This window comes from Chiloscyllium punctatum, chromosome 33 (assembly GCF_047496795.1).
Source record: "Chiloscyllium punctatum isolate Juve2018m chromosome 33, sChiPun1.3, whole genome shotgun sequence".
In the NCBI taxonomy this organism is placed as follows: domain Eukaryota; kingdom Metazoa; phylum Chordata; class Chondrichthyes; order Orectolobiformes; family Hemiscylliidae; genus Chiloscyllium; species Chiloscyllium punctatum.
Window position 1 is genome coordinate 15,580,828 of NC_092771.1, and position 27,875 is coordinate 15,608,702.

General features: G+C 43.8%; 1 protein-coding gene across 12 annotated transcripts in view; it reads left to right on the forward strand.

Moving 5' to 3' along the window:
- The window catches only part of LOC140458450 (CUGBP Elav-like family member 4), an 881,222-nt gene that overhangs the window by 771,252 nt on the left and 82,095 nt on the right, over positions 1-27,875 (forward strand). For 9 of the 12 annotated variants that reach the window (XR_011953493.1, XR_011953492.1, XR_011953491.1 and 6 more), the window contains exons 4-7: positions 18,541-18,669; positions 21,651-21,730; positions 26,341-26,484; positions 27,664-27,808. Coding sequence is in view for 9 of the 12 variants with exons in the window: in XM_072553038.1 (XP_072409139.1) it covers positions 18,541-18,669; positions 21,651-21,730; positions 26,341-26,484; positions 27,664-27,808 (498 nt within the window). In the remaining 3 variants the exon portion in view is untranslated. The remainder of the gene's footprint in view (positions 1-18,540; positions 18,670-21,650; positions 21,731-26,340; positions 26,485-27,663; positions 27,809-27,875) is intronic. The other 3 variants (XM_072553037.1, XM_072553040.1, XM_072553043.1) reach the window with 1 other exon arrangement.

Consider the following 27,875-nt stretch of genomic DNA (forward strand, 5'->3'; position numbering starts at 1 on the left):
GTGTTCAATTCTGGTCGTCTCATTATCGGAAGGATGTAGAAGCTTTAGATAGGATGCAGAGGAGATTTACCAGGATGTTGCCTGGACTGGACATGTTATGAAGAAAGGTTGAGAGAGCGAGGGTTTTTCTCATTGGAGCAAAGAAGGATGAGAGGTGACTTGATAGAGATGTACAAGATATTGAGAGGCATAGATAGAGTAGCGAGCCAGAGACTATTTCCCAGGGTGGAAGTGTCTATCACAAGGAGTAATAATTTTAAGATAAATGGAGGAAGGTTTAGGGGAGATGTCAGAGGTAGGTTCTTTACACAGAGAGTGGTGGATGTGTGGAATGCATTGCCAGCAATGGTAGTAGAGTCAGAATACATTGGGGACATATTGATAGGCACATGGAAGATAGTACAATGAAGGGTATGTAGTTTAGTTTGATCTTAGAATAGGATAAAAGGTTGGCTGAAGTGCCCATACTGTGCTGTATTCTTCCATGTTCTATGTTCTCTGAATTGTTCACTTGCGAAAGAGATGCCTGGGGTGGTCCTTACCACCAGTCATACATCAGAAAGGAATCAACATCTGTCAATGAGGCAGAGATTAAAATAGGTCAAAGGGCCACTCTGAGTTTCTCTGCAGTATTCCTGTAATCAGTTCATGTAAATTTGAATAACTTAAATAGGAAGAGTTAAAGGAACAAAATAATCTTTGATTGAGTGTCATTAATTCTGGTTGTTTGTGGATTATTGTGTATTGTTGATTTACTGTATGATCCATGTGTTAGCATGAACCAAATTGAATATTACAATATACCACATACCATTTTAAACAATGTCTTGATCAGCCAATTACTAATTCTGATGAAATTTCTAATGGTCTCCAGTTCCTTGTGTAAAAATTGTCAGATCTTCGAACATATTTTTGTTTGAGCAATTCACACACTTGATAGCTCCCTCAGGATTTCTGAAACGGGCAAAACACTCAGAAAAAAATGGCGTCAATTCCCGTTGTAATCTTTGTGACCTACTTTACAGTGAATTTGTTGCAATGTTGCCAGTGTTAGTGTACCTAATAGTGAGTGGAAGTCTTGAACCATTTGATCGTTCATGGACATGATGGGTCAAATGGCCTCTCATTGTGCTACAGTGACACTGCAGCCCTCCTTCTTGCTCTTTGAGGTGGCGATAAAGAGGAATACAACAGGTAGGGGAGAGATGGCGCTTTATTGGGGCTTGGGGAAGTTGGAGGTATTTTCTACCTCCATCCAAGTGGCACGGTGGCACAGTGGTTAGCACTGCTGCCTCACAGCGCCGGAGACCCGGGTTCAATTCCCGCCTCAGGCGACTGACTGTGTGGAGTTTGCACGTTCTCCCCGTGTCTGCGTGGGTTTCCTCTGGGTGCTCCGGTTTCCTCCCACAGTCCAAAGATGTGCAGGTCAGGTGAATTGGCCATGCTAAATTGCCCATAGCGTTAGGTAATGGGGTAGATGTAGGGGTATGGGTGGGTTGCGCTTCGGTGGGGTGGTGTGGACTTGTTGGGCCGAAGGGCCTGTTTCCACACTGTAAGTAATCTAATAACTGTCACAAAGGTCTTTGAATTTATTCTGGGTTTTAAGGTCATTCCAGAATTAAGTCCAGACTAATGACTTCAATATAGCTTTTTATGCAGGAATTAAAGCAATGCTTACAACACCATCCTGGATAAATTTCGCTCTTGCAATCTCAACTAAGCTACACTAAACTTTTTATTATCCAGCATCGATAGGACCAGGAGTGTACCAGTTAATCAAATTTCTGGATAATCAGAGGTCCACATAGTCGATGTGAAAACACACACAAAGTAATAGAAACATAATGTAAGGGTAAGCACATCACCGCTATACTTTATTGATAATATAAATCACTTAAGTAAGAATGTAACTTTACCTTAAATAAAACTTACCAGCAGAGAACTTTCTCACTTGAACACGCAACATAAATACTTGGATATCGAGTAGATTGCGGTGTCTGAGAAGTAATTGAGGCAAAATTGAATCAACTGTATGGGTGGCACTGTATCGCTGCCTCACAGCGCCAGAGACCCAGGTTCAATTCCCACCTCAGGTGACTCTCTGTGTGGAGTTTGCACATTCTCCCCGTGTCTGCGTGGGTTTCCTCCCACAATCCAAAAATGTGCAGGTTAGGTGAATTGGCCATGCTAAATTGGCGGTAGTGTAAGGTGAAGGGGTAAATGTAGGTTAGGGTGTGGGCTTGTTGGGCCAATGGGCCTGTTTCTACACTGTAAGTAATCTAAACTATTGATATTTCCTGGGGCCATTCAATTGAACAACAAGTATATTTACGTTGAGGTAAATAAATTTTAAGAAATACTATAATAATTGGACAGAATAATACAGTACGATTCACAGTATTTCAATATATAATTTTTGTCATCTTATCGAGAGTGCTGGTTCATAAGGTGCTGGTTAAAATGAAGTTTACCGTATTTAGTTAATGGCAACATCACCAGCCACTCAATGCTCAGTTCTCCAGATACAGTAACTCAAGTCAGGACTGAGGCTGACTAGAATTTTGGATATTGTGTGATCTTGGGCAGTTTCGGAGTTCAGCTGAGGCATTTGGAGTATTGTGCACAGTTTTGGGAGCCATATCTCAGGAAGGATGTTCTGGCCCTGGCGCGTGTTCAGAGGATGTTCACAAGAATGGCCCAGGAATGAAAAGCTTAACATATGAGGAATGTTTGAAGAATCTGGATCTATACTCAATGGAGCTTAGAAGGATAAGAGGGGATCTGATAGAAACTTACAGAATACTGAATGACCTGGACAGAGTAGATTTTGGGAAGATATTTCTATAGGTAGGAGAGTTTGGGACCTGAGGACATAGCTTTAGAATAAAGGGGAAGGCCTTTTAGATGGAAATAAGGAGAAACTTCTTCAGCCAAAGAGAGGTGAATCTATGGAATTCACTGCCACAGAAAGTTGTGGAAACCAGATCATTGAATATATTTAACACAGCGGTAGATAGGTTAATGATTGTCAAGGGATCAAGGGTTATGGGGAGAAAGCGGGAGAATGGGGTTGAGAAACTTATCAGCCTTGATTGAATGGTAGAGCAGACTCGACGGGCTGAATGGCCTAATTTCTACTCCTATGTCTTATGGTCTTAGGCCATGGACTGTTTAGGTCATACCAAGTCAGCTGGCGTCAAGAGTCACTTGGGGGCCAGGAAACAATGGTGTGTAAAACTAATAAATCTACACCGCACTAATACAGTACCTATCCAAACCGAAGTGGTAAGTTATCTTTCTTAAATTTTACTTGGTTAGTAATGATGTAAGTATGACTGTAAGCATGTCCAGTGTTCAAGCTCCACTGGTTTTTAGATAGCCAGCTTACATGCACTTATACGGTAGGAGAGAGTTATACCATAACCTTCTAAATGGGACCACTCATGGACAGTGGAATCATGCAAATAACTCAGCCTTATGACAGCATGATAACATTCCCACCAGATGATTGGCTGTTTGGCTTCAGGAATATTTTATGAATTTATGTTTAAAGTCCTTGTTATTCTGCATAACAGCTTTGCAAATCATTTATACATTCTTCATTTAAAGGTGTGTCCTGACAAAGTTAAGTCCTGACCTTGAACCCTCTTGGTCTGCCCAAATGTTAGTGATCTTCAAAAAATCATGGGTGGTGCTAAACATTTTCAGGGGTGAACGCATAGGCTGACGAGGGGAGCAGAGTCGGACGTGGCCTGAAAATACAGACACTGCAAATATCCCAAAATTGCTCCCGGCCATCTTAATGGAGGCATGATTGGGATCAGCAGCTGCAACCTCCCTTGTGACAGAATCCATACAGTGTGGAAGAAGGCCATTCAGCCCATCAAGTCTGCACTGACACTCCAAAGAGCATCGCACCTAGATCCATCCCTCATCTCTGCATTTCCCATGGCTAACCCATTCCTGGACACAATGGGGGCAATTTAGCATGGCCGATCCACCTAACCTACACATCTTTGGTCTGTGGGAGGAAACCCACGCAGTAACAGGGAGAACGTGCTAACTCCACACAAACAGACAGCCGCCTGAAGGTGGAATTGAACCCAGGTCACTAGCCCAATGAGGCAGCAGTGCTAACCACTGTGCTGCCCCACTCAGTTTTGCTCCTTAAAAAGTTTTTTACAAACAAGTAAAGGAGGTCAAGTGGGATTTTCCAATCAGACCTTAAGTGTCTTGCCAGTGCAGGGGCTAGTTATGCCCGGAAGCAGACATCAAGCAGTAAGCCAGACAGATAGCTCTCCAGGCAAACGTGTCTTATATAAGGCCCTTCACCTACGTTCCCCCCTCTCTTGGACCCAAATGGTGAAGCCCTGCCTCCAGAACATTCATTTTAACTGACATTGCAAAAATGGTGTCGGTGAGATGGTGCCTTCATTCTGTCTGACACTTACCTGCTATCAGAACCTGCTGTTCCTCTCAATCTGGAAGGCTTCTGAACAGCCCTACAGCTTTCTGATACCACATACCACATCTTATTGACCTGAGAACCCATCTGCAAACTAACTAAGAGTGATTTACCATCTAAATCTTATTTACCATCACCGTCATTATAGGATACTGGGCTAGAGGTGTCTGAGGTAGCTTGTACCCATCAATCCTTCCCTCTCTGTCCAGTATCTGGGACCTGTCTGATTATTAGTGGTAGAGGATACACTATGAAATAGAAGAGGCTTCTAGTCAATAAGTCAATTAGGTGTGGCCCGATGGCTCAGTGGTTAGCACTGTTGCCTCACAGCACCAGGGTCCCAGCTTCAATTCCAACCTTGAGTGACTGTCTGTGTGGAGTTTGCACATTCTCCGTACGTCTGTGTGGTTTTCCTCCCACAGTTCAAAGATGTGTGGGTCAGGTAAACTGACCATGCTAAATTGCCTATAATGTTAGGTGCATTAGTCGGAGGGAAATGGGTCTGGGTGGGTTGCACTTCAGAGGGTAGATGTGGATTGGTTGGTTGGGCCGAAGGGCCTGTTTCCACACTGTAGGGAAGCTAATGTAATCAGCTGGCCTGCTTTGTGATAGCAATAAGTACAACTGAAGGGCAGTCAGTTTGCTGGAGTGCTAAGCAGTGTAATGCCATGAAATCACGGTGACTATTTTTTAATTCATTCATGAGATGAGAGCAGCACTGGCTGGGCCAGCATTTATTACCCATCCCAAATTGTCCAAAGGGCAGTTAAGAGTCAACCACATTGCTGTGGGTCACATGTTGGCCAGACCAGGTAAAGATGGCAATTTTCTTCCCAAAAGGGCATCAGTAAACCAGGTGGGTTTTTCCAACAATCAATTCACAGTCATCATTAGACTCTGAATTCCAAATTTTACTGAGTTCAAATTACACCATCCGCAAACTCAGGACCTCCGATGAAGAGCTCCAGCCCGAAATGTCACTTGTCCTGCTCCTCGGATGCTACCTGACCTGCTGTGCTTTTCCAGCAACACACTCTCAACTCTGATCTCCAGCGTCTGCAGACCTCACTGTCTCCTAGTTGAATTCAACCTGACTGCGAAGCCTCTTCCAAGGATGCCTACCTTGAAGAAGATCTCCTCCTCCTTCTACAAAGATCTCAATGAGTCCCTCTCTCATTGTACTCCCCAAGTCCTCTCCTCTGCCCTGAAGCATTCCTGATGAAGGAGTCCAGCCCGAAGCATCGATTTTCCTGATCCTTGGTTGCTGCCTGACCTACTGTGCTTTTCCAGCAACACGCTGTCATCTCTGGATTAACACTCTAGCAGTAATACCACTAGGGCATTACCTTTACCGTGACAGAGTGGCCCTTTCCTCCTAATGACGGAGGGTGGGTGGGGAGGCAGTGGTGTTGGGGAGGGAGTGAGGGGGGGGGGGGGTGTTGGGGGATGGGAAACAGTCTCGCCACCTGCTTCCCCTCCCCCCCCACAATGCAAAGGTTCACCTCATGCCATGCACTATTGGCAACACTACTGTCAACATTGAGTGGAGTAGAAAAATAGGGGGTCTTTGCTTAAACAATATAAGGCACTAGTCAAACCATAGCTGGATTGCTGTGGATAGTTCTGCACACTTTATATACTTGCATTGGACACCATCAAGTGAACGTTCACTCGTATGGAGGGACTGTCTTATGAGCTGTGGTTGAATAGATTGGGCTTGTGTTCATTGAACCTTAGAAGAATGACCGTCGACCTTATTGAAATGTATAAGTTGCGTAGGGCACTAAAATGCCCTAAAAATGGAGAAAAGTTGTTTCCTCTTGTGGGAGAGCTGAGGATCAGAGGGAATAATCTCAAAATAAAGGGTTGTCCATTTAAGACAGAGATGAGGAGGAATTTCTTTTCTCAGGGGCGTTTGAACTTGTGAAATTCTTTACTGCAGAAGGCTGGGTGATTCAGAACACTTAAGGGTGAAGTCGATTTTTAATCAATTAAGGAATCAAGGGTTACGGGAAAAAAAACAGGGAAAATGGGGTTGAGGATAATCAGATCAGCCACGATCTCATTGAATGACAGAGCAGATTCAATGGGCTGAATGGCCTACATCTTCTGGCCTTATGTTTGCCCATGTAATTCTCCCATCGCATTAACCTGGAGTTGAACACCTTGGTTAAGATGGTGGAAAAACATTTTTTAAAAAGCATGTTAATGCAGTTGTGTGTGCTTCAAGCCAATGACTAAAGCAGTGACTAAATATTAGTCTCTGTGATAATATTGGTCTCTGCAGCAGCTCGATAATGACTGTACTTTGCTAAGTCACAAAAGATAATGCAATGGCTAAACAGCCATCAGCTATGATTTTCATTTATCTTGATAGCACAAGGGCTGTTTTTACTTGAGTGGATCTTTCCACCGCTAGTTTGCATTTATTGTAATTATCTGCAGATAATTAGTGTGCGATGCTTACTATTAAACAAACAACACAATTAGGGCCTTGTGTGGACTGGATAAATGGACTCGAAATCAGCAGAGCCACCCAGGTCCTGAAGTTGACTCATGCATCAAAGTAGGCTGGGCTATGCTGGGCTCTCTTGTAGCTGACAAACATGAGAGCAACACAATTAGTTTTGTAATTGGGACCTGGCTTCTTTCAAAGGATGGCATTGAAATGTGGCTGTTACCAGGGTAACAGAACATCGAGACCTTGCTGCAAAGAGGTGGCACAAATGAAGCAGATCGGACTTCCCATTTCTTTTTTTTTAACTGATATTATGGTTCCCAAGGTGCACTCAATCACGATTATATGGGTGCCTCGGTTCATGTTGTCTGGACAATCTCTACCCAGATGTATCATGTGCGAAAGAAGGGCCAATTTTGGGGGTGACACAGTGTCCCAGTGTTTGGCACGGCCGCCTTGTAGCACCAGACACCCACGTTCAATTCCACCCACTAGATGACTGTCTGTGTGGAGTTTGCACATTCCCCCTGTGCGTGCGTTTCCTCCAGGTGCTCTGGCTTCCCTCCCATGGTCCAAAGATGTGCAGGTTAGGGTGGATTGGCCATGCTAAATGGTCCAATAGTGTCCAGGGATGTGCAGGTTAGATGTCTAACTATCTGATGAGGGAGTAGCACTCCGACAGCTTGTACTTCCTCATAAACCTGTTGGACTTTAACCTGGTGTTGAGTGATTTTTAACTTTGTCCACCCCAGTCCAACACTGGCACCTCCGTATCTAGGTTAGGTGTGTTAGACATGGGAAATGTAGGGTTACAGGGTTAAGGTAGGGGATGAATCTGAGCTGGATGCTCTTCGGAGGGTTGGTATGGACCCATTGGGCTGAATGGCCTGTTTCAACACTGTAGGGCCGGAGTGCTCCTTCTAACGTGGCCTCTGTTAGAACTGTTCTACGGTAACTGGCTGGATGAGGAGGCTACTGTTGCCATATTGTAACAAGTGAACCTGCAATCAGTAACACACATTTTCTGAAAGACATAACCTCCATCACATGACATTGTGTGACTGCTTCTGAACCTGTGAAACACTTCTTGAAGGTGGAGGATATATTGATTAAAAACTCTAAAAGCGCAAATAATTTTTGTGCACACACAATCTTCCATGATCCATGAACAGCATCCTCATAGCATCATTACGCATGAGTTAGCAGGTTGTTTTAACATTTGTGTCCACGATACAAACCAGTATATCGAGAGGCTGAGTAGTTGCCAACAAATAGAATGCAGATTGTAGTCAAAGGCTGTAAGTGACATTGACAAGAGGTCAAAAACAAAAGTTTAAGCAGCAGTTGAGCTTTTGTACAGCCATAGTGTTTCGACAACATTGAAACAGGCCCTTCGGCCCATCAAGTCCACGCATCAGCACCTGAGAGGTAACTTTTTCATGCGGAGGGTGGTGCATGTATGGAATGAATTGCCAGAAGAGGTGGTGGAGGCTGGTACAATTACAACATATAAAAGACATATGGATGGGTACGTGAGTTGGAAGGGTTTATAGGGATATGGGCCCAATGTTGGCCAATGGGTCAGACTAGGATTCTTGGTCGACGTGGACGAGTTGGACCGAAGGGTCTGTTTCTGTACTGTATGACTCTGTGACATTTAGCCCATAGCCTTGTATGTTGTGAAATTTGAAATGGAACACAATAAATTTTGAACTCGGGCAAATGATCAGATCATGGATGGTTTGATTTGTACATGTATATAGAAGGGAAATGTCTTCCTCAATCTGACACTTAATCCTACATATCACAAAGGAAGATATTTAACATGTGCCCATCAAAACATCTCCACAATATCAATGTACATTTGTGTGATGCCTTTTATGCAAAGCTACTTCACTTCCAATGTATCTTTGGTGACACCTCTGTAAACTTACATCAAATTAAACTTGGTTGCTTCATGAATGAGTTTTGAAGTAAATTCCCAACACTGTATCAATAAAAAATGGTATGAATTCAACAACAACAACTTATGTTCACATAGCACCTTAGGCTCAATGAAATGTCCCACAAGAGCATCATAAAATTGATTATTGAACTAAGCTACATAAGAAGGTATTAGGTCAGATGACCAAAATCTTGTTTAAAGATGTCTTTAAGGAGCGTCTTAAAAGAGTAAGTTGAGGTAGAAAGGTGGTGAGATGAAGAGAGAATATTTCAGAGCTTAAGCCCAAGGCACTCTTACTGCTAGTGGATCAATCCAATGAGGATTTCTCAATTAGAGGAATATCAATATCTTGGAGGATAATGAGACTGAGGAATGATTGCAGATAAAGGGGAGGGTAAAGTGATAGAGGAATGTGAAAATCTGGAAAGGAATTGTGAAATCAGGACCTTATTTATGAAAGCATCACTGTAGGCCAGTGAATGTAGAGGTGACAGAGGATAACTTGCTTTTCATTAAAACACAAGCAGGATGCTGGAAGAACACAACAAGCCAGGCAACATTAGGAGTTGGAGAATTTGACGTTTCAGGTGTAACCCTTCTTCAGCACTTGCTGTGTTCTTCCAGCCTCCTGCTTGTCTACCTTGGGTTCCAGCATCTGGAGTTTTTTTTTGTCTCTTTTGTTAAGACAGAGCCTGCAGAGTTTTGGATAACCTCAAATTATTTTACTTCTTGCTTTAAAATTGCAAGGCAAGAAGCAACCACAGAGAATTCCTTAGCACTGCTTCCACAGTACCCCATACTGATTCAATATCTTAAATCAAGATTGTTACCCAAGGCTTTTGTAGCCATTCTCATGAAAGGAATGCTGCTCATAATTTATATTCCAACAATCTTCTGGCCTTGCATGGAAGCAACAGTAAGTTGTAGTAAATCCTTATAATTAGCTTTCTCCCTTTATAATAGTTAGGATTATGTAATAATTCAAAAGATTATAGCTCCCCAAGGTCTGGTTGGACTTAGTTAAACCTGATATAAATGAAATCACTGCAGCAATTTCTCTTCATCTTTCACTATCTGTATTAGCTCAGGACTGTCAATTCTGATGTCAGCATGATGTTCAATGGAAATGCCAACACTGTAATCATTCGAGAAACCAATAAAGTGATAAGGGGGCTGTAGCTTTCTGTGGATGGACCCTTGTCATTGTGAGCTCACCGGTGAGCTGTTTCTGTGAAAGGTTTGAAATCAGAGTGAAAGAACATTCAGTTGACCGTGAGCATTGTCATTTCAACTTCTCAAACTTTGGATCGAAATTGGACTAACCAAGGCAAATGTTTTAACGGTTCAACCAAAGTGCTCCGGTGAGATGGCTAAAGTAAATTCATCAAAAATTTCTGAATGGCCATGATAGGTGTCAGATAAAGCCAAACTTATGTGGCATGGTGGTTCAGTGGTTAGCACTGCTGCGTCACAGTACCAGGGATGTGGGTTCAATCCCAGTCTTGGGTGGATGTCTGTGTGGGGTTTCCATTTTCTCTCTGTGGGTTTCTTCCCACAGGCCAAAGGTGGGCAGGTAGATTAGACATGGGAAATGCAGGGTCACTGGGATAGAGTGGGATGCTGTTCTGAGGGGTAGTATGGATGCAATGGACTGAATGGTCTGTTTCCACAGTATACAGACTTTATGAAGTGATGCATTGTACAGTGGAAGAGGAAAAATGTTTGCACTCAAATGTCATCAAATTAATTATGTAGCCTACTAATAATGGTGACCATGAACCTATAATTGACTGTCATAAAAACCCATCTGGTTCTCTAAAACCTTTAGGAAGGGAATCTGCTGTAATTTCCTGATTTGACCTACATGTGACTCCAGACCCACAGCAATATGCTTGACTCTTAACTGCCCTCTGAAATGCCCTAGCAATTCAATCAGTTGAGGGGCAATTAGGATTGGGCAACGAAAGCTGGGCTTGCCAACAAGAGTTTCAGTCCATGAAAGAATAAAAGAAAGCTTAACAAGTGCAGTCATTGCAAAGGAGTGAGCAACAGGAAGGTGTTGGCCTAGTGGTATTGTCATTAGATTATTAATCCAGCGACCCCAGGTACTGTTCTACAGACCCAGCTTTGAATCCCATCATGGGAGATGGTGAAGTTGAAGTTAGTTAAAAAAATGTCTGGAATAAAGAGTCTAATGTGAGCCATGAAATAATTATTTGGGAAAACCGATTTGGCTCATTAATGTCACTTCGGGAGAGAAGCAAGGCAATTGTTGTTCTTATCTGGTCTACATGTGGCTCCAGCCCCACAGAAATGTGGTTGGCATTGCCTCTGGGCAATTAGGGATGGGCAATAAGTGTTGGCAGTAGCCAACAGCAAACACATCCCATGAACAGATTTTTTTAAAAACCTAAATCGAAGTTTTTCTTTCACGACTGTTGAACATGGGTCTGAAAGGGTTAAAATTGAGGAATGTCATGAACATGGCCCAACATGATGATATCGTGTGGACTTGTGGGCAAAACAGCTTAGGTCAAGTAGGTGAAAGTTAACACTGCAGATGCTGGAGATCAGAATCAAGATTAGAGTGGTGCAAGAAAAGCAATGTCTGAGGAGTAGGAAAATTGACATTCTGAGCAGGTGCCCTTCATCAGGAATGAGGCTGGGAGCCTCTGGAGTGGAGAGATAAATGGGAGGGAGTTGGGGCTGGGGCGAAGGTAGCTGGACGGAGGTGGGGATAAAGGTGATTGATCAGAGAGGAGGGTGGAGCGGATAGGTAGGAAGGATGATTGGCAGGTAGGACAGGTCATGAGGACGGTGCTAAGCTGGCAGGTTGGAACTGGGGTAAGGTGGGAGGAGGGGAAATGAGGAAACTGGTGAAGTCCGCATTGATGCCCTGAGGTTGAAGTGTTCCGAGGCGGAAGATGAGGCGTTGATGGTGAGGGAGTGGTGATGGAGGAGGCCCAAGAGTTGCATGTCCTCAGCAGAGTGGGAGAGGGAGTTAAAATGTTGGGCTACGGGGCGAGGGGGTTGATTGGTGCGGGTGTACCGGAGATGCTCCCTAAAGCGCTTTGCGAGAAGGCGTCCAGTCTCCCCAGTGTAAAGTAGACCGCAGTGGGAGCAATGGATACAATAACTGACATTTGTGTTTCACAGGTGAAACTTTGATGGATGTGGAAGGCTCCTGTGGGGCCTTGGGCAGAGGTGAGGGAGGAGGTGTGGGCACAGGTTTTGCAATTCCTACGGTGGCAGGGGGAAAGTGCCAGGAGGGGAGGGTGGGTTGTTGGGAGGGCGTGGATCTTACTAGATAGTCACAGAGGGAAAGGTCTTTGTGGAAAGCGGACAGGGATGCAAGGGAAATATATCCTGTTGGTGGGGTCCATTTGTAGGTGGCGGAAATGTTGGCAGATGATGCAACTTATGCAGAGTTTGGTGGGGTGGAAGGTGAGGACTAGGGGTGTTCTGTCCTTGTTGCGGTTGGAGGGGTGGGGTTCAAGGGTGGAGGTGGGGGGCTTGGATGAGATGCGTTGGAGGGCATCTTCAACCATGTGGGAGGGGAAATTATGGTCTTGAAAGAAGGAAGCTTCGGTCAAGTGTCAACAGGAGTATCAAGATCGCTGTAACAATCTCTATTATAGCAATGTAACCTCCAATAAGTTGCAATGAACTTCTTGTAGTTCAATGAAAGAGCTTCTTCCAGTTAGACCAGAAAGTTATTTTCCATTACCACACTGCACATCCAACACTCACCTTATCACTGTACATAATCTGTGTTCCATTATATTTACATTACCATCACATAGTTTGCTTAATCTTTAAATTGCACATTACATATTTTAATAAGATTTTCTTTCTGGTTCATAAACCTAATGGAGACTGATGAAATGCCTCCTTATTATGAAATTAGCTATTGAGGTTTTGTATCTTCTCAGTTTCTTCGGTATTCTGCTGGTCTAACACCTAAGTTTCAGCAGGAAGTAATGGTTGATCCGAGGATATTCAAGGCCATTATAATTGCACTGTTTGTTGAATTTTTTTTTGCCAGTAAGAGCAAAGAAAAAAACTTTGCATTTCTTTTCTCAAGAGGCTCTCACCCCATCGGTAGAACAATCGTAATTACAACACAGAAGGAAGGCCATTGGACCTACATTGATGATAGTTCTTCTGTTGGCATCATTCAATGTAATTCTATTTCCCTGGACTTTCCAAATACCCTGGCACATTGTTTTCCATTCAAATATTAATTCGATTTCCTTTTAAATAATCAGTTGGTTTCTGCCTCAGTGGCCACTTCCAGTAAAGCATTTTGAGTTCTAAATGACCATATGTTCAAAAGTAATTCTCAACATTATGCTGCTCCATTTTGCTCAGAATTATGTTGATTCTATTTTTCTCATTAACGTTTTGCTAAACTGTGGAGAGAAACTTTCACAAAACCTAATTATGACAATCTCCATTATCCTTCTCTGCTTCACCCGTAGGTCTGGGACAAGTAAGTTTAACTTCATCCCAAAAACATTTCAGTCCTGGAATCCTTCGGCTAAGTGTCTACTGTGCTATTATTTTCATATTCTTTGCACATATACCAAAAGATTATGATCACTCGAGTTTGTTTCATTATTTCTAATACAGAAACCAATAGAATCATAGAGTCGTTGAGATGTACAGCCCAGAAGCAGACCTTGCGCTCCATCTTATCCTTAATCTACTCCCATTTGCTAGCACATGGCCCATATCCCTCTAAACCCTTCCTATTCATATCCCCATCCAGTACTGTCACTCTATTTGGAGAATTTTAATACAAAGGATTGTATTCCAAACTCCAATTATCCATGCCAATATCTTGCACACAGTAATCTTCTCTTTTTTTCAATACCTGATGTCTAAAAATGATAAAATCATGAGGGGCATGGGCCAAAGTCTTTTCCCCAGGGTAGGGGGAAGTCCAAAACGAGAGGGAATAGATTTAGAGTGAGAGGGGAAAGATACAAAAGGGACGTAAAGGGCAACTTTTTCACACAGAGGGTGTTGTGTGTATGGAATGAACTGCCAGATGAAGCAGTGGAGGCTGGTACAGTTACAACATTTAAAAGGCATCTGGGTGGGTACATGAATAAGCAGGGTTTAGAGGGATATGGGCCAAATGTCGCCAATGTAGCTGACTCTTCACTGCCCTCTGGCAGATTAGGGATGGGCAACAAATTCTGGCTTAGCTAGCGACACCATCATCCTGTGAGTGAATTTTTGAAAACATGGGACTGGATATCTGGTCAGCATGGATGAGTTGGACCGAAGGGTCTGTTTCCTTATTCACAACTCTACGACTCTAAAGCTTTCTCTTAATTTCCCACATTAATCATTGATCTGTGGGTCCCTCTATTCCTTCTCTCTCTGATATTTTCTTTAAACCAGCTTGTACATATTCCTCAAATGACGAATCAGCAGACAGAGAGGAGGTGCAGTGGCTAATGGACTGGTGCAGAGCCAACAACCTGTCTCTGAACATGGGGCAAGACGAAAGAGATGGTTGTTGACTTCAGGAGGGCACAGAGCGACCACTCTCTATTGGATATCAATGGCTCCCCCGTGGAGATTGTGAAGAGCACCACATTTCTTGGCGTACATCTGGTAGAGAATCTCACCTGGACCCTCAACACCAGCTCCATAGCCAAGAAAGCCCAGCAGCGTCTCTAGATTTTGCACAGGCTGAGGAAAGCCCACCTCCCACCCTCCATTCTCACCACATTCTACTGAGGGTCAGGCAGCATCCGAGGAGCAGGAAAATCAGCGTTTTGGGCAAAAGCCCTTCCTCAGGAAACACCGATGAAGGGCTTTTGCCTGAAACGTCGATTTTCCTGCTCCTTGGATGCTGCCTGACCTGCTTGCTTTTCCAGCCCCACTCTAACATTGATTCTAATCTCCAGCATCTGTGGTACCCACTTCTGCCGACATTCTCCAGAGGGTTCACTGAGAGGACCCTGAGCTGCTGTATCACTGCCTTGTTCGGGGATTGCACCGTCTCAGATCGTAAGACCCTACAACGGATCGTGAGGACAGCTGAGAGGATCATCGGGGTCTCTCTTCTCTCCATTACAGCCATCCACACCACACGCTGCATCCGAAAGGCTAGGAGCGTTGTGGAAGACCCCACAACACCCCTAAAACTCTTCTTGCTCCTGCCATCTGGCAAAAGACACCAGAGCATTCAGTCTCTCATGACCAGACTGTGCGACAGTTTCTTCCCCCGAATCATCAGGCTCCTTAACACAGCATGATTGGGCACTTCACCATCTGAAATACTTTGCATGACTTTGAATTGCTGCTAGGAAATGTCTATTATTTAGCATTCTTCTATTGCACTGAAGCTTGCACTTTATGCCGTGTATGATTGTGTAGTTTGTGCTGTCTGTGTAGCACCCTTGTTCCTGGAGGAACGTTTTCTCGGTTTCTTTTTACTGTGTAAGCTGTATATGGTAGAAACGGCAAATATAAAGTTACTCTACCGTACTCATGCTGTACCAAGTTAAAAGTCACACAACACCAGGTTATAGTCCAACAGGTTTAATTGGAAGCACACTGCTCCTTTTTCTCAGTTGCGTGTTTCTCTGCATTCATCATCTATCTGCCCATCTTTCTAATTTCAGCAGGAACTTCAGTTTAAGAAGCAGCAGTAAAAATATGTTGGAAATGCCAATCAAAAGCTCAACCCTCTTCTTGATTTCATTAACCCTGTGATCAATGAGATCTTTCCTGCATACGCTCTTGTTCCATTCGGCACTGATCAGTTTTTGTTCACAACACTCCTTGTTCAATAAGACTCTATTCATCTTCATTCTTCCAAATTTTAATTAGCCGAGGCGAGGAAAGAACGAAACTCAAAACATAAATTGCTGGAAAAACTCAACAGGTCTGGCAGCATCTGTGAAGAGAAAGCAGAGTTAAAGTTTCAGGTCTGGTGGCCCTTCCTCCGAACTGATAGTAGCTCGAAAAATGTTGATTTTTGTGCAGAAGATAGGGTGGAGGGAGAGGGTAAGGAGAAAATAATAGGAGAGAATAGAGCCCAAGAAGAGACAAGAACAATTGGACAGACAAAAGAATGGACAACAAACTGGCTGGGAGAGTGAATAGCTGTTAATGGAGACTGTTGGTAACAATAGTACTGTGTAATGACAGACGACATGATAACAAGGCTTGGTGTGTGGGGTAGGGGGCTAGGACATGGAGGAGTTCAGGCCCTAAAATTATTGAACTCGATATTGAGTCTGGGGGGAGGCGGGTATGGGGGGGTGGGGGGTTCTGGGTCCCCAAGTAGAAAATGAGATGCTGTTCTTCCAGCTTGCACTGAGCTTCACTGGAGCACTGCACCAAGCCTGAGACAGATGTTGGCCAGGGAACAGGGTGGGGTGTTAAAATGGCAGGCAACTGGAAGCTCAGGGTCTTTTTTACGGGCAGAACGTGGGTGTTCTGCAAAGGGCAGTTTACGCTTTATTTCCCCAATGTAGAAGAGAGCACATTTTGAGCAGCAAATGCAGATGACAAGATTACATGAAGTGCAGGTAAAGTACTGCTTGGGCCCCTGTATATTGAGGAGGAAGGAGGTAAATGGGCAAGTGTTACACCTTCGGCAGTTGCAGGGGAATGTGCCGCGGGGCTGTGGGCGGATTGTTGAGTGTGAAGGAAGAGTGGACCAGGGTGTCCCAGAGGGAATGGTCCGTGCGGAAGGTGGATAAGGGAGGGGAAGGGAATATGTGACTGGAAAGAGGGAAGAAAGAGAGTCTAGCTGAAGAATTCATCGGTGAAAACTTTTATTTGAAAGAATTTATCTTTGATCCCACTTTACTTCCACAGTCTGGAGCTTGGGCAAAGACTGCTGCTGGCACACTAACTTGCACCAAGTCTGTTCATCCGTCATGTCTGTGCTTACTGAATCACAGAGTCATTCATGTATGGAAACAGACCGTTACAGTCCAACTCGTTAATACTGTCCAAGTTTCCCAAAATAAACTAGTTCCATTTGCTTGTGTTTGGCCAATACCACTCTCAACCTTCCCTGTTCATGTAAGTGTCCAAATGTCTTTTTAACATTATAACTCCACTTCTTCTTGCAGTTCATTCCACATACGAACCACCATCTCCATGAAGGTATTGCCCCTCAGGACTCTTTTATATCGTTCTCCTTTCACCTTAGAAATAGGTCCCTAGTAGTTTAGAACTTGCCCACCCCAGGCATTGCTAATCACCTTATCTATGTCCCTCATAATTTTATAATCTTCTATAAGGTCAGCAACCTCCTACACTCCAATGAGAAAAGTCCCAACCTATCCAATCTCTCCTCACAACTCAAAGCCTGGTAAATCCTTTCTGAACCAATGCCAATTTAATAATATTCTTCCTATAGCAGGGCGACTAGAACAGTACACAGTACTCCAGAAGAGGCCTCACCAATACCCTGTACAGCCACATCCCAGCTCCTATACTCAGTGGTCTGCGCAATGAAGGCAAGTGTGCTAAATGCCTTCTTAACCAGCCTGTCCACCTTTTGACAATACATAACTTCTAAGCTGCTTATTGTTATTTTCAAATCTCTCCAAGACCTCCTCTTCCTACCTCTATAACCATCGTCCGTTCCTGCATTCGTTCGATTGTAGTCCTTCCACATGTCTGGTCTTCATCTATAACCATTCACAGATGAAATGACTTCAGATTCTTCCATTTAAAACTCTGCAATTCTCTCTCTCTCTCTGTCTCTCTTTGCCAGTCTTTCTGCCTTTACGATGCTCCTTAAAACCCTTTTTTTTGGGGTATTCTAATGAATCTTTACCCTTGGTTTGGTGTCACGTTTCATGGAAAGCCGCCCCTCGGGTTGTATTTGCCTCCATAAAGGCACTGCATAAATGCAGGCTCTTGTTGTTGCTTTGTGACTGCTTAAAGGTTTCTCCCATGGAGTGAAAAATTTATTGTTGTTGTTGTTGGAGGGTAGATGTCAGGAGAAGACAGAAAAACTCAACCGATAACATGTGCAGAACCCAAAAAAATACTCTCGCACCAAGAAAATGTAGGGAAACATTAATGCACCTAAAGAAATCTTTTCATCTGGCTGCTTTAACGGTTGCAGAGCACTCGAAAGATTTCCGCTCCCCCCTCACCCCTCTCCCAAGCTTTAACTTGACAAGATATGAAATCTAAATAGTGCAGTGACGCAGAAAGGGGTCACAGCAATGAGTCACACCCCAGCACTTCATCTGCAAGATGTCTGTTTCTTGCAGGAGGCAGTTTGTGAGCTGTGGCTTCACGGGGGATAACTTCTGTCAGACATTCAGCTGAGGGATTCAGTGAAGGGGCAGGCGCAGAGAAGTGTTCTTTAACCTTTGCAAGACGCTGCTGTGGAATTTCTGAATCTCACTGATGCATGAACAACAAGGAGAGAGGCAGATGTTAGTTTTTATTTGCACAGTTAATTTCCTCATTCCTTTGTTCCAAAACGATCGTGTTAATTGGCAAATGGTCCACGCTTCATCCATTTTACAGATTGTCCCTCGTGTGTCGCCACACTGGGAACTGCAAAATATGTTAAAATTGTCCCCCTCTCTTACTTGCTGATAAACGCACTCATAGTATTTGGAAGTGTGTAGTAGCTCCTTAGAGGATTAAGATGCCCTTTCTTTGTTTCAGAAGATAGAAAGCTCTTTGTGGGCATGCTGGGAAAACAGCAAACGGAGGACGACGTCAGGAGACTATTTGAATCCTTTGGCTCCATTGAAGAGTGTACCATTCTTAGAGGCCCTGATGGAACCAGTAAAGGTTAGTTACCCCTTTCAACCTCAATCCATTGCTTTCCTTTTTTGTATGGTTATAGGGCAGCAAAGTAGGACAATCTTTAGATTAGAGTGGTGCTGGAAAAGCACAGGAGGTCAGGCAGCATCCGAGGAGCAGGAAAACTGACATTTCAGGCAAAAGCCCTTCATCGATTTTCCTGCTCCTCAGAAGCTACCTGATCTGCTGTGCTTTTCCAGCACCACTCTAATCTTGACTCTAATCTCCAGCATCTGCAGTCCTTGTTTTTACCTAGGACAGTCTCCAGTCAACTCAGCCTGAAAATGTTCTGCAGGTGAGTTTACTGAGTTAACTCATGGTCGTGTGGTGTTAGGCAGCTTGGTTTAACAAAGCGATTGACATCTGACAAGTTACTTGGTTTATTAATTTACTGACTTGCTGATCATTCAAGGGACATGCCGAGTTAGCTCAGTTGGTCTGAGATGTGGAATGATGCCAACAGCATAGGCTCAATTCCGGCCCTGGATTAAAGTGGTGCCGGAAAAGCACAGCAGGTCAGGCAGCATCCGAGGAGCAGGAAAATTGACATTTCGGGCAAAAGCCCTTCATCAGCTGTTTGCCTGATGAAGGGCTTTTGCCCGAAACATCGATTTTCCTGCTCCTCAGATGCTGCCTGAACTGCTGTGCTTTTCCAGCGCCACTCTAATCTAGAATCTGGTTTCCAGCATCTGCAGTCATTGTTTTTACCTCAATTCCAGCCCTGGCTGAGGTCACCGTGTCAGAAGTCACACGACACCCGGCTTTATTCGGCAACACGGTGGCTCAGTGGTTAGCACTGCTGCCTCGCAGCACCGGGACCCGGGTTCAATTCTACCCTCAGGTGATTTCTGTGTGGAGCTTGCACATTCTCGCTGTATCTGTGTGGGTTTCCTTTGGTTGCTCCAGGTTCTTCCCGCAGTCCAAAGATGGGTGGGTTAGCCATGGTTGCTCCATAGTGTTCAGGGATGTGCAGGCTAACTGAATTAACCATGAGAAAATGTGGAGATATAGGGTAGAGGCGTGGATGGGATGCTCTTTTGAGGGTTGATGTGGACTCGATGGGCCAAATGGTCTGCTTCCACTCTGTAGAGATTCTATGAGTCCAACAGGTTTATTTGAAATCACAAGCTTTCAGAGTGCTGCACCAGATCACTCGGCGAAGGGGCAGCGCTACGAAAAACCTGTTGGACTATAACCTGGTGTCGTGTGACTTCTGACTTTGTCCACCCCAGGCAACACTGGCACCTCCACATTCAGGTAACCATGAAAGACTTTCCTTCTCAACCTCTCCCCTCATCTGGGAAATGGTGACCCACAGGTTAAACTCACCATCAGTCACCTCTTTCTCTCTCTCCAATGGCCTTCTGGGATCATTGAAAACCTTGCCTTCACCTTGCTAAGTTATAAAACTAAGATTAGCAGACTCGTTAAACTGATTAATTGCTGTACGCTGTTGGAATAGTTGATTGTCCTATTATTCAATCATGGATGTGCATATCATAGATAAGACCAGTATGCGTTGTCCATCCCTGAGGAAGTGGTGATGAGCCACCTTCCTGAAGTCTGTGTGACTAAGGGAGTTAATCAGTGCCATTAGGAAGAGAATTCCCCAATTATGACCAAAGGACAGTGAGAGGACAACAATGTCATTCCAGGTGAAGCTGATGTGCGGCTGGGAGGGGAACTTGTGGTTGGTTGTGTCTCCAAGGGTCTGTTGCTCTTGTCTTTCTAAGTGGTTAAAAAATCATGAGGTTTGGAAGGTGTTGAAAAGGAAGCCTTTGCCGTTAGTGCAGGGCATCTCGTGTACAGTACGCACTGCTGCCACATCCCATCATTGGTGAAGGCAGGCAATATTGAAGGTGGTAGATAGGTTGCCAATCAAGCACTCCCTGCTTTGTCCTGGATGATGTTGAGTTTCTTGAGTGCTGTTGGAGTATATTCATTCAGGCAAATGGACAAGTGTATTCTGTCTTGTACCTTGCAGCTGATGGAAACCCTTTAGGAGTTTAGAGATAAATTACTTGCAGCAGAATGTCCAGCCTCTGACTTATTCTCTTTTACTAGACAATTTACCTGGCTGCGCTAGTTAAGTTTCTGAGCAATGGTGACCTGAAGACACTGATTGAGAAACAGTTTGTGAGTCCGATGTGACACTTCTTTCAGTTTGAAGAAGGGTCGTACTGGACTCTAGACATCAACGATGTTTCTCTCTCCACAGTTGCTGCCAAAACTGCTGTGTTTCTCCGGCAATTTCTGTTTTTTTTATTTCAGATTGCCAGTATCTGCAATATTTTGCTTTTATTCAAGATGTTGATTATTGAGGAGGGGGTGGCTAGGGCAGGTAAGGGTTTCAGCAATGTCAGTGCCATTGAGTGTCAAAGGGAGATGGTCAAAGTCTGACATTCACCAGGTAAGAAGAAAGGCAGTCTGCTTTCAGTAACTAAGGGAGTGGAGTTGATGTTTCAATGAACCAATATGGCCCTGCTTACTGCATTTTTCAATTGAAACCAGAAGGCCGTGGGTTGACCTGATAGGCACAGAGTAAATTGTTTCCAGCTGTGGAGAAAAATGTTTTCATCTGTAGGGGACTCCAAAATCAGAACTTATAAAGACAAAACAGTCACTGATAAGTCCAAAAGATTTAGGATTGAAATTGGCACTTTTGAAAGGGTAAGTGAGCAACATAAATGCACTTGAGAGGAAGCTAAGTGTATTGGGGAGGAACAAATGCAGGGTCCTGCTGTTGACAAGGGAAGGGGAAGAGACGAATAAAGGTTAGAATGGACCAGTTGGGTCAAATGGCCTCTCCCTATAATGTGGGCTCATTGTAATTCTGTGATACATCCTTGCAGTGCTGGAGTGGTGGTCTGGCACCTTGTGGAACATCAAGTGAATGAGGCATTGTGAGCAATAATCATACAATGAGATAATCCTCTCTGCTCTCTTGTCTCTTTCTTCTCATCTCCTAGGCTGTGCGTTTGTAAAATATTCCTCTCACGCAGAAGCCCAAGCAGCCATTAACAGCCTGCACGGAAGCCAGACTATGCCAGTAAGTCAGACACAAAGAAACAAGCTCATGAATAATTTGCAGCTTGCAGAATGCACTATTATGTCGAAAGATGATATTTACTTCTCTTGCATTGTCGCTGTTATTATAAAAAGTTTTTGCAACAGTTTCCCACCTCTGCCTTATTAAAATAATGCTATGTAGATAAATGTATCTGCAAATATCCATCCTCGAACAGTGCCATACAGTCCCTGTTTCTCAATGCAAACTTTTGCTTGCCTGAAGATTCAAGTCTTTAACCTCCTCCCCTCGTCAGCTCAGAGGACAAGTGCCACTTTTTCAAAGTGGTCAAGCCAAAGGTTGTAATGTACCATTAGCTTTTTAAATTTCCTTTTCATTGTCTCTGATCTTAGTGTCATTTTTCACGATGAAGGTGCACTGCTACCAACAGTTAACCACATCGCACCCAAACGCCCATGTTTCCACTGAATCAAATAGTCATAGGGTAGCTCAAATCCTCCAATGTCCAGCCTGTCCTTATAGCTTAAACCATCCAGCCTCAGTAACATCCTTTTAAATCTCTCTGTGCCCTTTCCAATTAAGTTCTATCCTTCCTATAGCAGGGTGACCTTAACTGCAGACAGTACTCCAAAAATGACCTTAAAAGATTTAGAAGAATGAAGGGAGGTCAAGTTGAGGTATTCAAGATGATAAAAGGTGTGGATAAAATAGACGTGGAGTGAATGCTTCCTCTTGTCGGCCATTCTAGGACGAGATATCGTAATCTTACGATAAGGGGTAATAAATTTAAAACAGAATTAAAGTGAAACTACTTCTCCCAAAGGGTTGTGAATCTGTGGAATTCCCTACCCCAAAGTGCAGTGGATGCTGGCACAGTGAGTAAGTTTAAGGAGGAGTTAGACAGATTTTTAATTGGTAATAGGTTGAAGGGATATGGATAGAAGGCAGGAAAATGGGGGTGAGGAGCATATCAGCCATGATCACATGGTGGAGCAGACTCGATAGGCCGAATGGCCTAATTCTGCTCCTATACCGTATCAACTTATGAACGTCCTGTACAGCCTTGCAGGCAGAAATTGGAAGATTCCAGCCACATCCTGCAGAAAGATTCTTATCCTCGTCAACAGCTGAATAAGCACCACTAAGTCTGCTGCTGTGCTTTGACTAATCTTTAGGAAAGTTTCAGGACTGATCGAGTTGTACTCTGAGGTTGGCTGTTGTTGAAATACTAGTGTCAATGGAATAGAGGAGCATATGGCAGAGTCTTGTACTTATGTAACACTGATGGTAACACTCTACTCACTGCATGAAATACTCTTGAGGGCTGATCTTTGAAGTTAGTAGCTTTAATCCCAGGAGCTGCAAGAGCTTCCTAATTAGAAAAGCTACCTCATTCACACTCAGTTCAGGTCACACTGTCCATATGCTTCAGGAAGACGTGAACTTAGGTCTGTGCTGGAAGTGGTGTAAGGGCAAGAAAATAAATAAATTTTCTTTTCTCTCTCCCAACCCTGATAAATTCATACCTTTCAGTTTGCACAGGTTTGCTTTACCAAACTGGGGATGAGATTTCTGAGAAGAGATTCTTTCAACAGTGGCCTTAATCTTATCTCATTTCTTGATGTGCAAATAATTAACGAAGGAAAAGGTGTTAATTTTTCTAACATGATGTCACAATCAATGAGGCAAGGTGGAAGGAACCAAAATAACTTGTGCTTGTACAGCTCCTCCCAGGGTCTCAGGGCATTTCTAAGTTTTTTACAGCCACTCTTAAAGAATAGTCATTGTTATAATGTGAACCCATGGGAGAAACTTTACCATCTCCTATCAGCTGCTTGGAGACTGATTTTCGGAATTGGAACATCATATTGCAGCTATATAGGACGTTGGTGAGGCCACTTCTGGGGTAGTGTTTGCAGTTCTGATCACCGTACTATAGGAAGGTTGCCATTAAATTGGAGAGGGTGCGGAAAAGATTTACCAGGGTGTTACCCAGACTGAATTACAAGGAGAGGCTGGATAGGCTGGGAATTTTTTTCCCTGAAGCGTAGGAGGTTGAGAGGTGACCTTTTAGAGGTTTATAAAAACATGAGGAGTAATGATAAGGTGAATGGCAGGTGTCTCTTCCTTAAGGTGGGGGATTCAAGACTAGGAGGCGGGAGGTTTAAGGTGAGAGGAGAAAGATTTAAGAAGGACACAGGGGCAACCTTTTACACTGAGAGTGGTTTGTGCGTGGAATGAACTTTCAGAGGGAATGGTGGATGCAGGTACATTTACAACATTTAAAAGACATTTAGGTCAGGACATGAACAAAAAAATGTTTGGAGGGACATGTGTCAAATGCAGACACATGGGACAAGTTTAGTTTGGGATTTTGGTCAGCATGAATGGAAGGGTCTGTTTCCATACTGTATGACTCTATGATGTTGTAGAGGTTTATAAAATCATAAGGTGAATAGTGAAGGGTTTTTTTTCCAAGGGTAGAAGAGTCCAAGACACTTCAGCATAACTTTAAGGTGAGAGGGGAAAGGTTTAAAGGGACTTTTTCACACAGAGGGTGGTGCATATATGGAATGAACTGTCAGAGGAAGTGTTAGATGCAGGTACTGTCACAATATTTAAAACACATTTGGACAGTTACATGAATAGGGAAGCTTTAGATGGAAATAGGCCAAAACACAGGCAATGGGGACCAGGTTAGTTTGGGAAACATGATCAGCATGGATGAGTTGGAACCGAATGGCCTGTTTCTGTGCTGTATGACTCGATGACTCTGGTATAAAGCAGTGCGGTGCCTGTCCATCTCATATTCGCCTGCCCTGACCTCTTAGAGGAGGTGATGGAGGAGGTGAGAGGCCAGTTGACGTCTTTAAGCGGACAAATAATGGCCACAATTGCCATGCCCTACCCCTGTCACCATTTTACCTGGGGCAGATGTTATCTCTCAGTACATCTTTAAGAGGTTAATATGCCATTACACCTTTAAGAATCATGGTCACAATACACAGTCACTATATCATGAGACTTTGGGGTATAACAGACTCATACTCTATCTAACTCTGGGATCACCTGAAGCATGATATTCTACTGGAAGCCTGGTTTACTCTACTGTCATCTAATAGTTTAGTACTGGCCCAGACACTATGTGCCTGAGGAATGTAACATCATAGAGTCATAGAGATGTACAGCACGGAAACACACCCTTTGGTCCAACTCATCCATGCCGACCTGATATCCCAACCCAATCTAGTCCCATCTGTCAGCACCTGGCCCATTTCCCTCTGAACCCTTCCTATTCATATACCCATCCAGATGCCTTTTAAAAGTTGAAATTGTACCAGCCTCCACCACTTCCTCTGGCAGCTCATTCCACACACGTACCACCCTCTGAGTGAAAGCAAGGAGACCAGAATTGCACGCAATATTCCAACAGTGGCCTATCCAATGCCCTGCACAGCCACAACATGACCTCCCAACTCCAGTACTCAATACTCTGACCAATAAAGGAAAGCATAACAAACACCTTCACTATCCTCTCTACCTGCAACTCCACTTTCAAGGAGCTATGAACCTGCACTGCAAAGTCTCTTTTTTTGTATTCTTAATCATTTTCAGGCTCTTTATGAAGTCCCACCTCCATCGCTCAATTGCATTGCCTCTCCAATATTTCCTAGCCAATATAAGCCGGAATAGGCCATTCAGCCCCTCATACCTGCTGTGTCATTCAACTAGATCATGGCTGATCTTGATGCCTTTTGCCTGCTATATCCTCATATTCCTTGATATCTTGTAATATCTGGAATTGGGTTGCACTTTGAAGGTCGGTGTGGACTTGATGGACTGAATGGCCTGTTTCCTCACTGTAGGGATTCTATACTGATGATCTGCACCAATGACCTACCTGCTATCTGTCCAACTGCACCTCCAACAATGCAGCGCTTCCTTGTTTATTTTATATTTTCCATATTTTCTCTGGATTTTGTAATCCATTCTTTGGAACAAATCTTGATCTCAGAACCCTCCAGAGTGCTACCCACTGAGCCCCTGCTGAAATAGTTTATGAGAAAGACATTAGCTTGTTTGAGATGGTTAAATGTATTGACGAGAGCAGAGTATCATAGATGAGTATGCATCATAATCTTTGCCCGGTATGTCTCATACATCAAACTCCCTCCTTATCAAAGTGGGTCCTCCCAATTGCCCACTTCTGTTTTTTTTCTACAGAGTTGAGATTTGTGCACTCTTAAATTTTTCTTTTGGACTATGAATTGCTTTATTTGAGTCAAAAATTTAAAATATAAAAGAATGGGCAGGCTGTTTAAAAGGTCTGGCTGCAAAAATGGACAGCTGGTATAATGAGTTTAAGAGAGGGTCTGATTTCACTGCAGAGTTTTAACCAATCAATCAGTCTTGAGTAATTAAACCTCAAATGATCAATGTCAATTTTTACTATACGTTATTCTGCAGTTGTGATCGTTGCCAACGTTCTGTTTCATTAACAAAACAGTAAAAGGAAATTGGAGTTCGAAAGTATAATTCCACAGCATTCCAAATCCTATCAAATAGGTAGAAATCCATTTGGCCAGCCAGCAGTTTCCTTTCCTCCTGAACATCTCTCCTCCTTCTTCCAGGGGGCATCGTCCAGTCTGGTGGTGAAATTCGCAGACACGGACAAGGAACGCACTCTGCGACGCATGCACCAGATGGCAGGGCAGCTTGGCATCTTTAATCCAATGGCAATCCAGTTTGGCGCATATGGAGCCTACACTCAAGCGGTAGGTAGACCCAATGTCTCGCCAGCTGTGATATGCAATAAGTAGGGCACAGCTGATGTGATGGGTTTACTTTGCAGCTTAATGCAGGGGCCTTACAGCTCAGAATCAATTAGCTGTAGAGGAAGATATTCACTTCCATGTCATTCCCCCACCTCCTCATAAAAGTGTTCATTTAATCATGAGCCCATTTTAGATATGTACGCCAAGTGAACTCCACTGGAATTATGCGTTGGAATATACATTCTACACCTGGAGAATCCCTTCGCACCTCTCACTTTGATCCTTTAGTGCTAATCTTCTATTCGTGTCCTGCATTGCCAGCTCTCAGATGAGTGCCCGTCATTTTTTAACGAGACCAAAACCCCACATCATTTGAAACCTTTTCCATCTGATCAGCTGTTCATCTTCCGTGAAAATAGCTCAGGTTTCTCTGGTGCCTTTTCACAATCTAGCTGGTAAATTCTGCTTTCTGACCATCCCGATACGCCTTGTTCAAAATGGTGTGAGCTACAAACTGCTGAGCAGTGAGATCTTCACATTGAGTGGTTCTGGCTGTCGGAATCTGAGATGCACTAACTGGTTTCATGCTGTAACCACAGGGACCAAAAAAAACTTTTACGAGTGTTAACCATGAAATAATAGAATCTTCATGTCTACTTGTCTTGTTGAATTGGGGCTAAAGTATAAGAATGAGGGATTTGCTTATCAACCTCAGCCTTCTGTTCCATTTTAAAACAAGACAGTACATGTGCAGATCTATTGTTGCTTAAATTACCCTTGTCTTGTTCAGATCATTTCTCCCTAGTCATTGGTGTATGGCAGATGCTTCTGCACAGTTTTTTCAATCTGCTCTGTCACACAGCTAGTCCGGTCGAATCAAACTCATTCTGCACAGCCACCGATCTTGCAACCGTTCATCGCAAGTTTATTAATACAACCAACCCTCACTGCCACCAGTTTAGGGAATGTATCATATCTGCTTCAGTCCCATTTGGCATCTCTGGCCAAGGCTAGGTTGAGGCGCATTGTTTAGGGACAGGAGAGAAGAGATTTCGCTTCTCAGCAGAACGTTAGAGCGAGTGCCAGTGCGAGGGTCCCAGGTCTCAGCATCAACCGGGGTGCGAGTGGAAGAGAAGAGATCACTTTCGGTGAGAAACTCTTGTTTGTGTACTCTTTCAGTTGATGCAGCAACAGGCAGCTCTAATGGCAGCAGCGCAGGGCACCTACTTGAATCCGATGGCTGCGATCGCAGCGGCTCAGATGCAGCAGATGGCGGCGTTCAATGTGAACGGGCTGGTGGCAACGCCAATGACACCGTCATCAGGTATGCCGGTGACCCAGGCTGGAATCCTACTCTCACCTACTGATCCTCAACGGTGGGAGTGAAATGT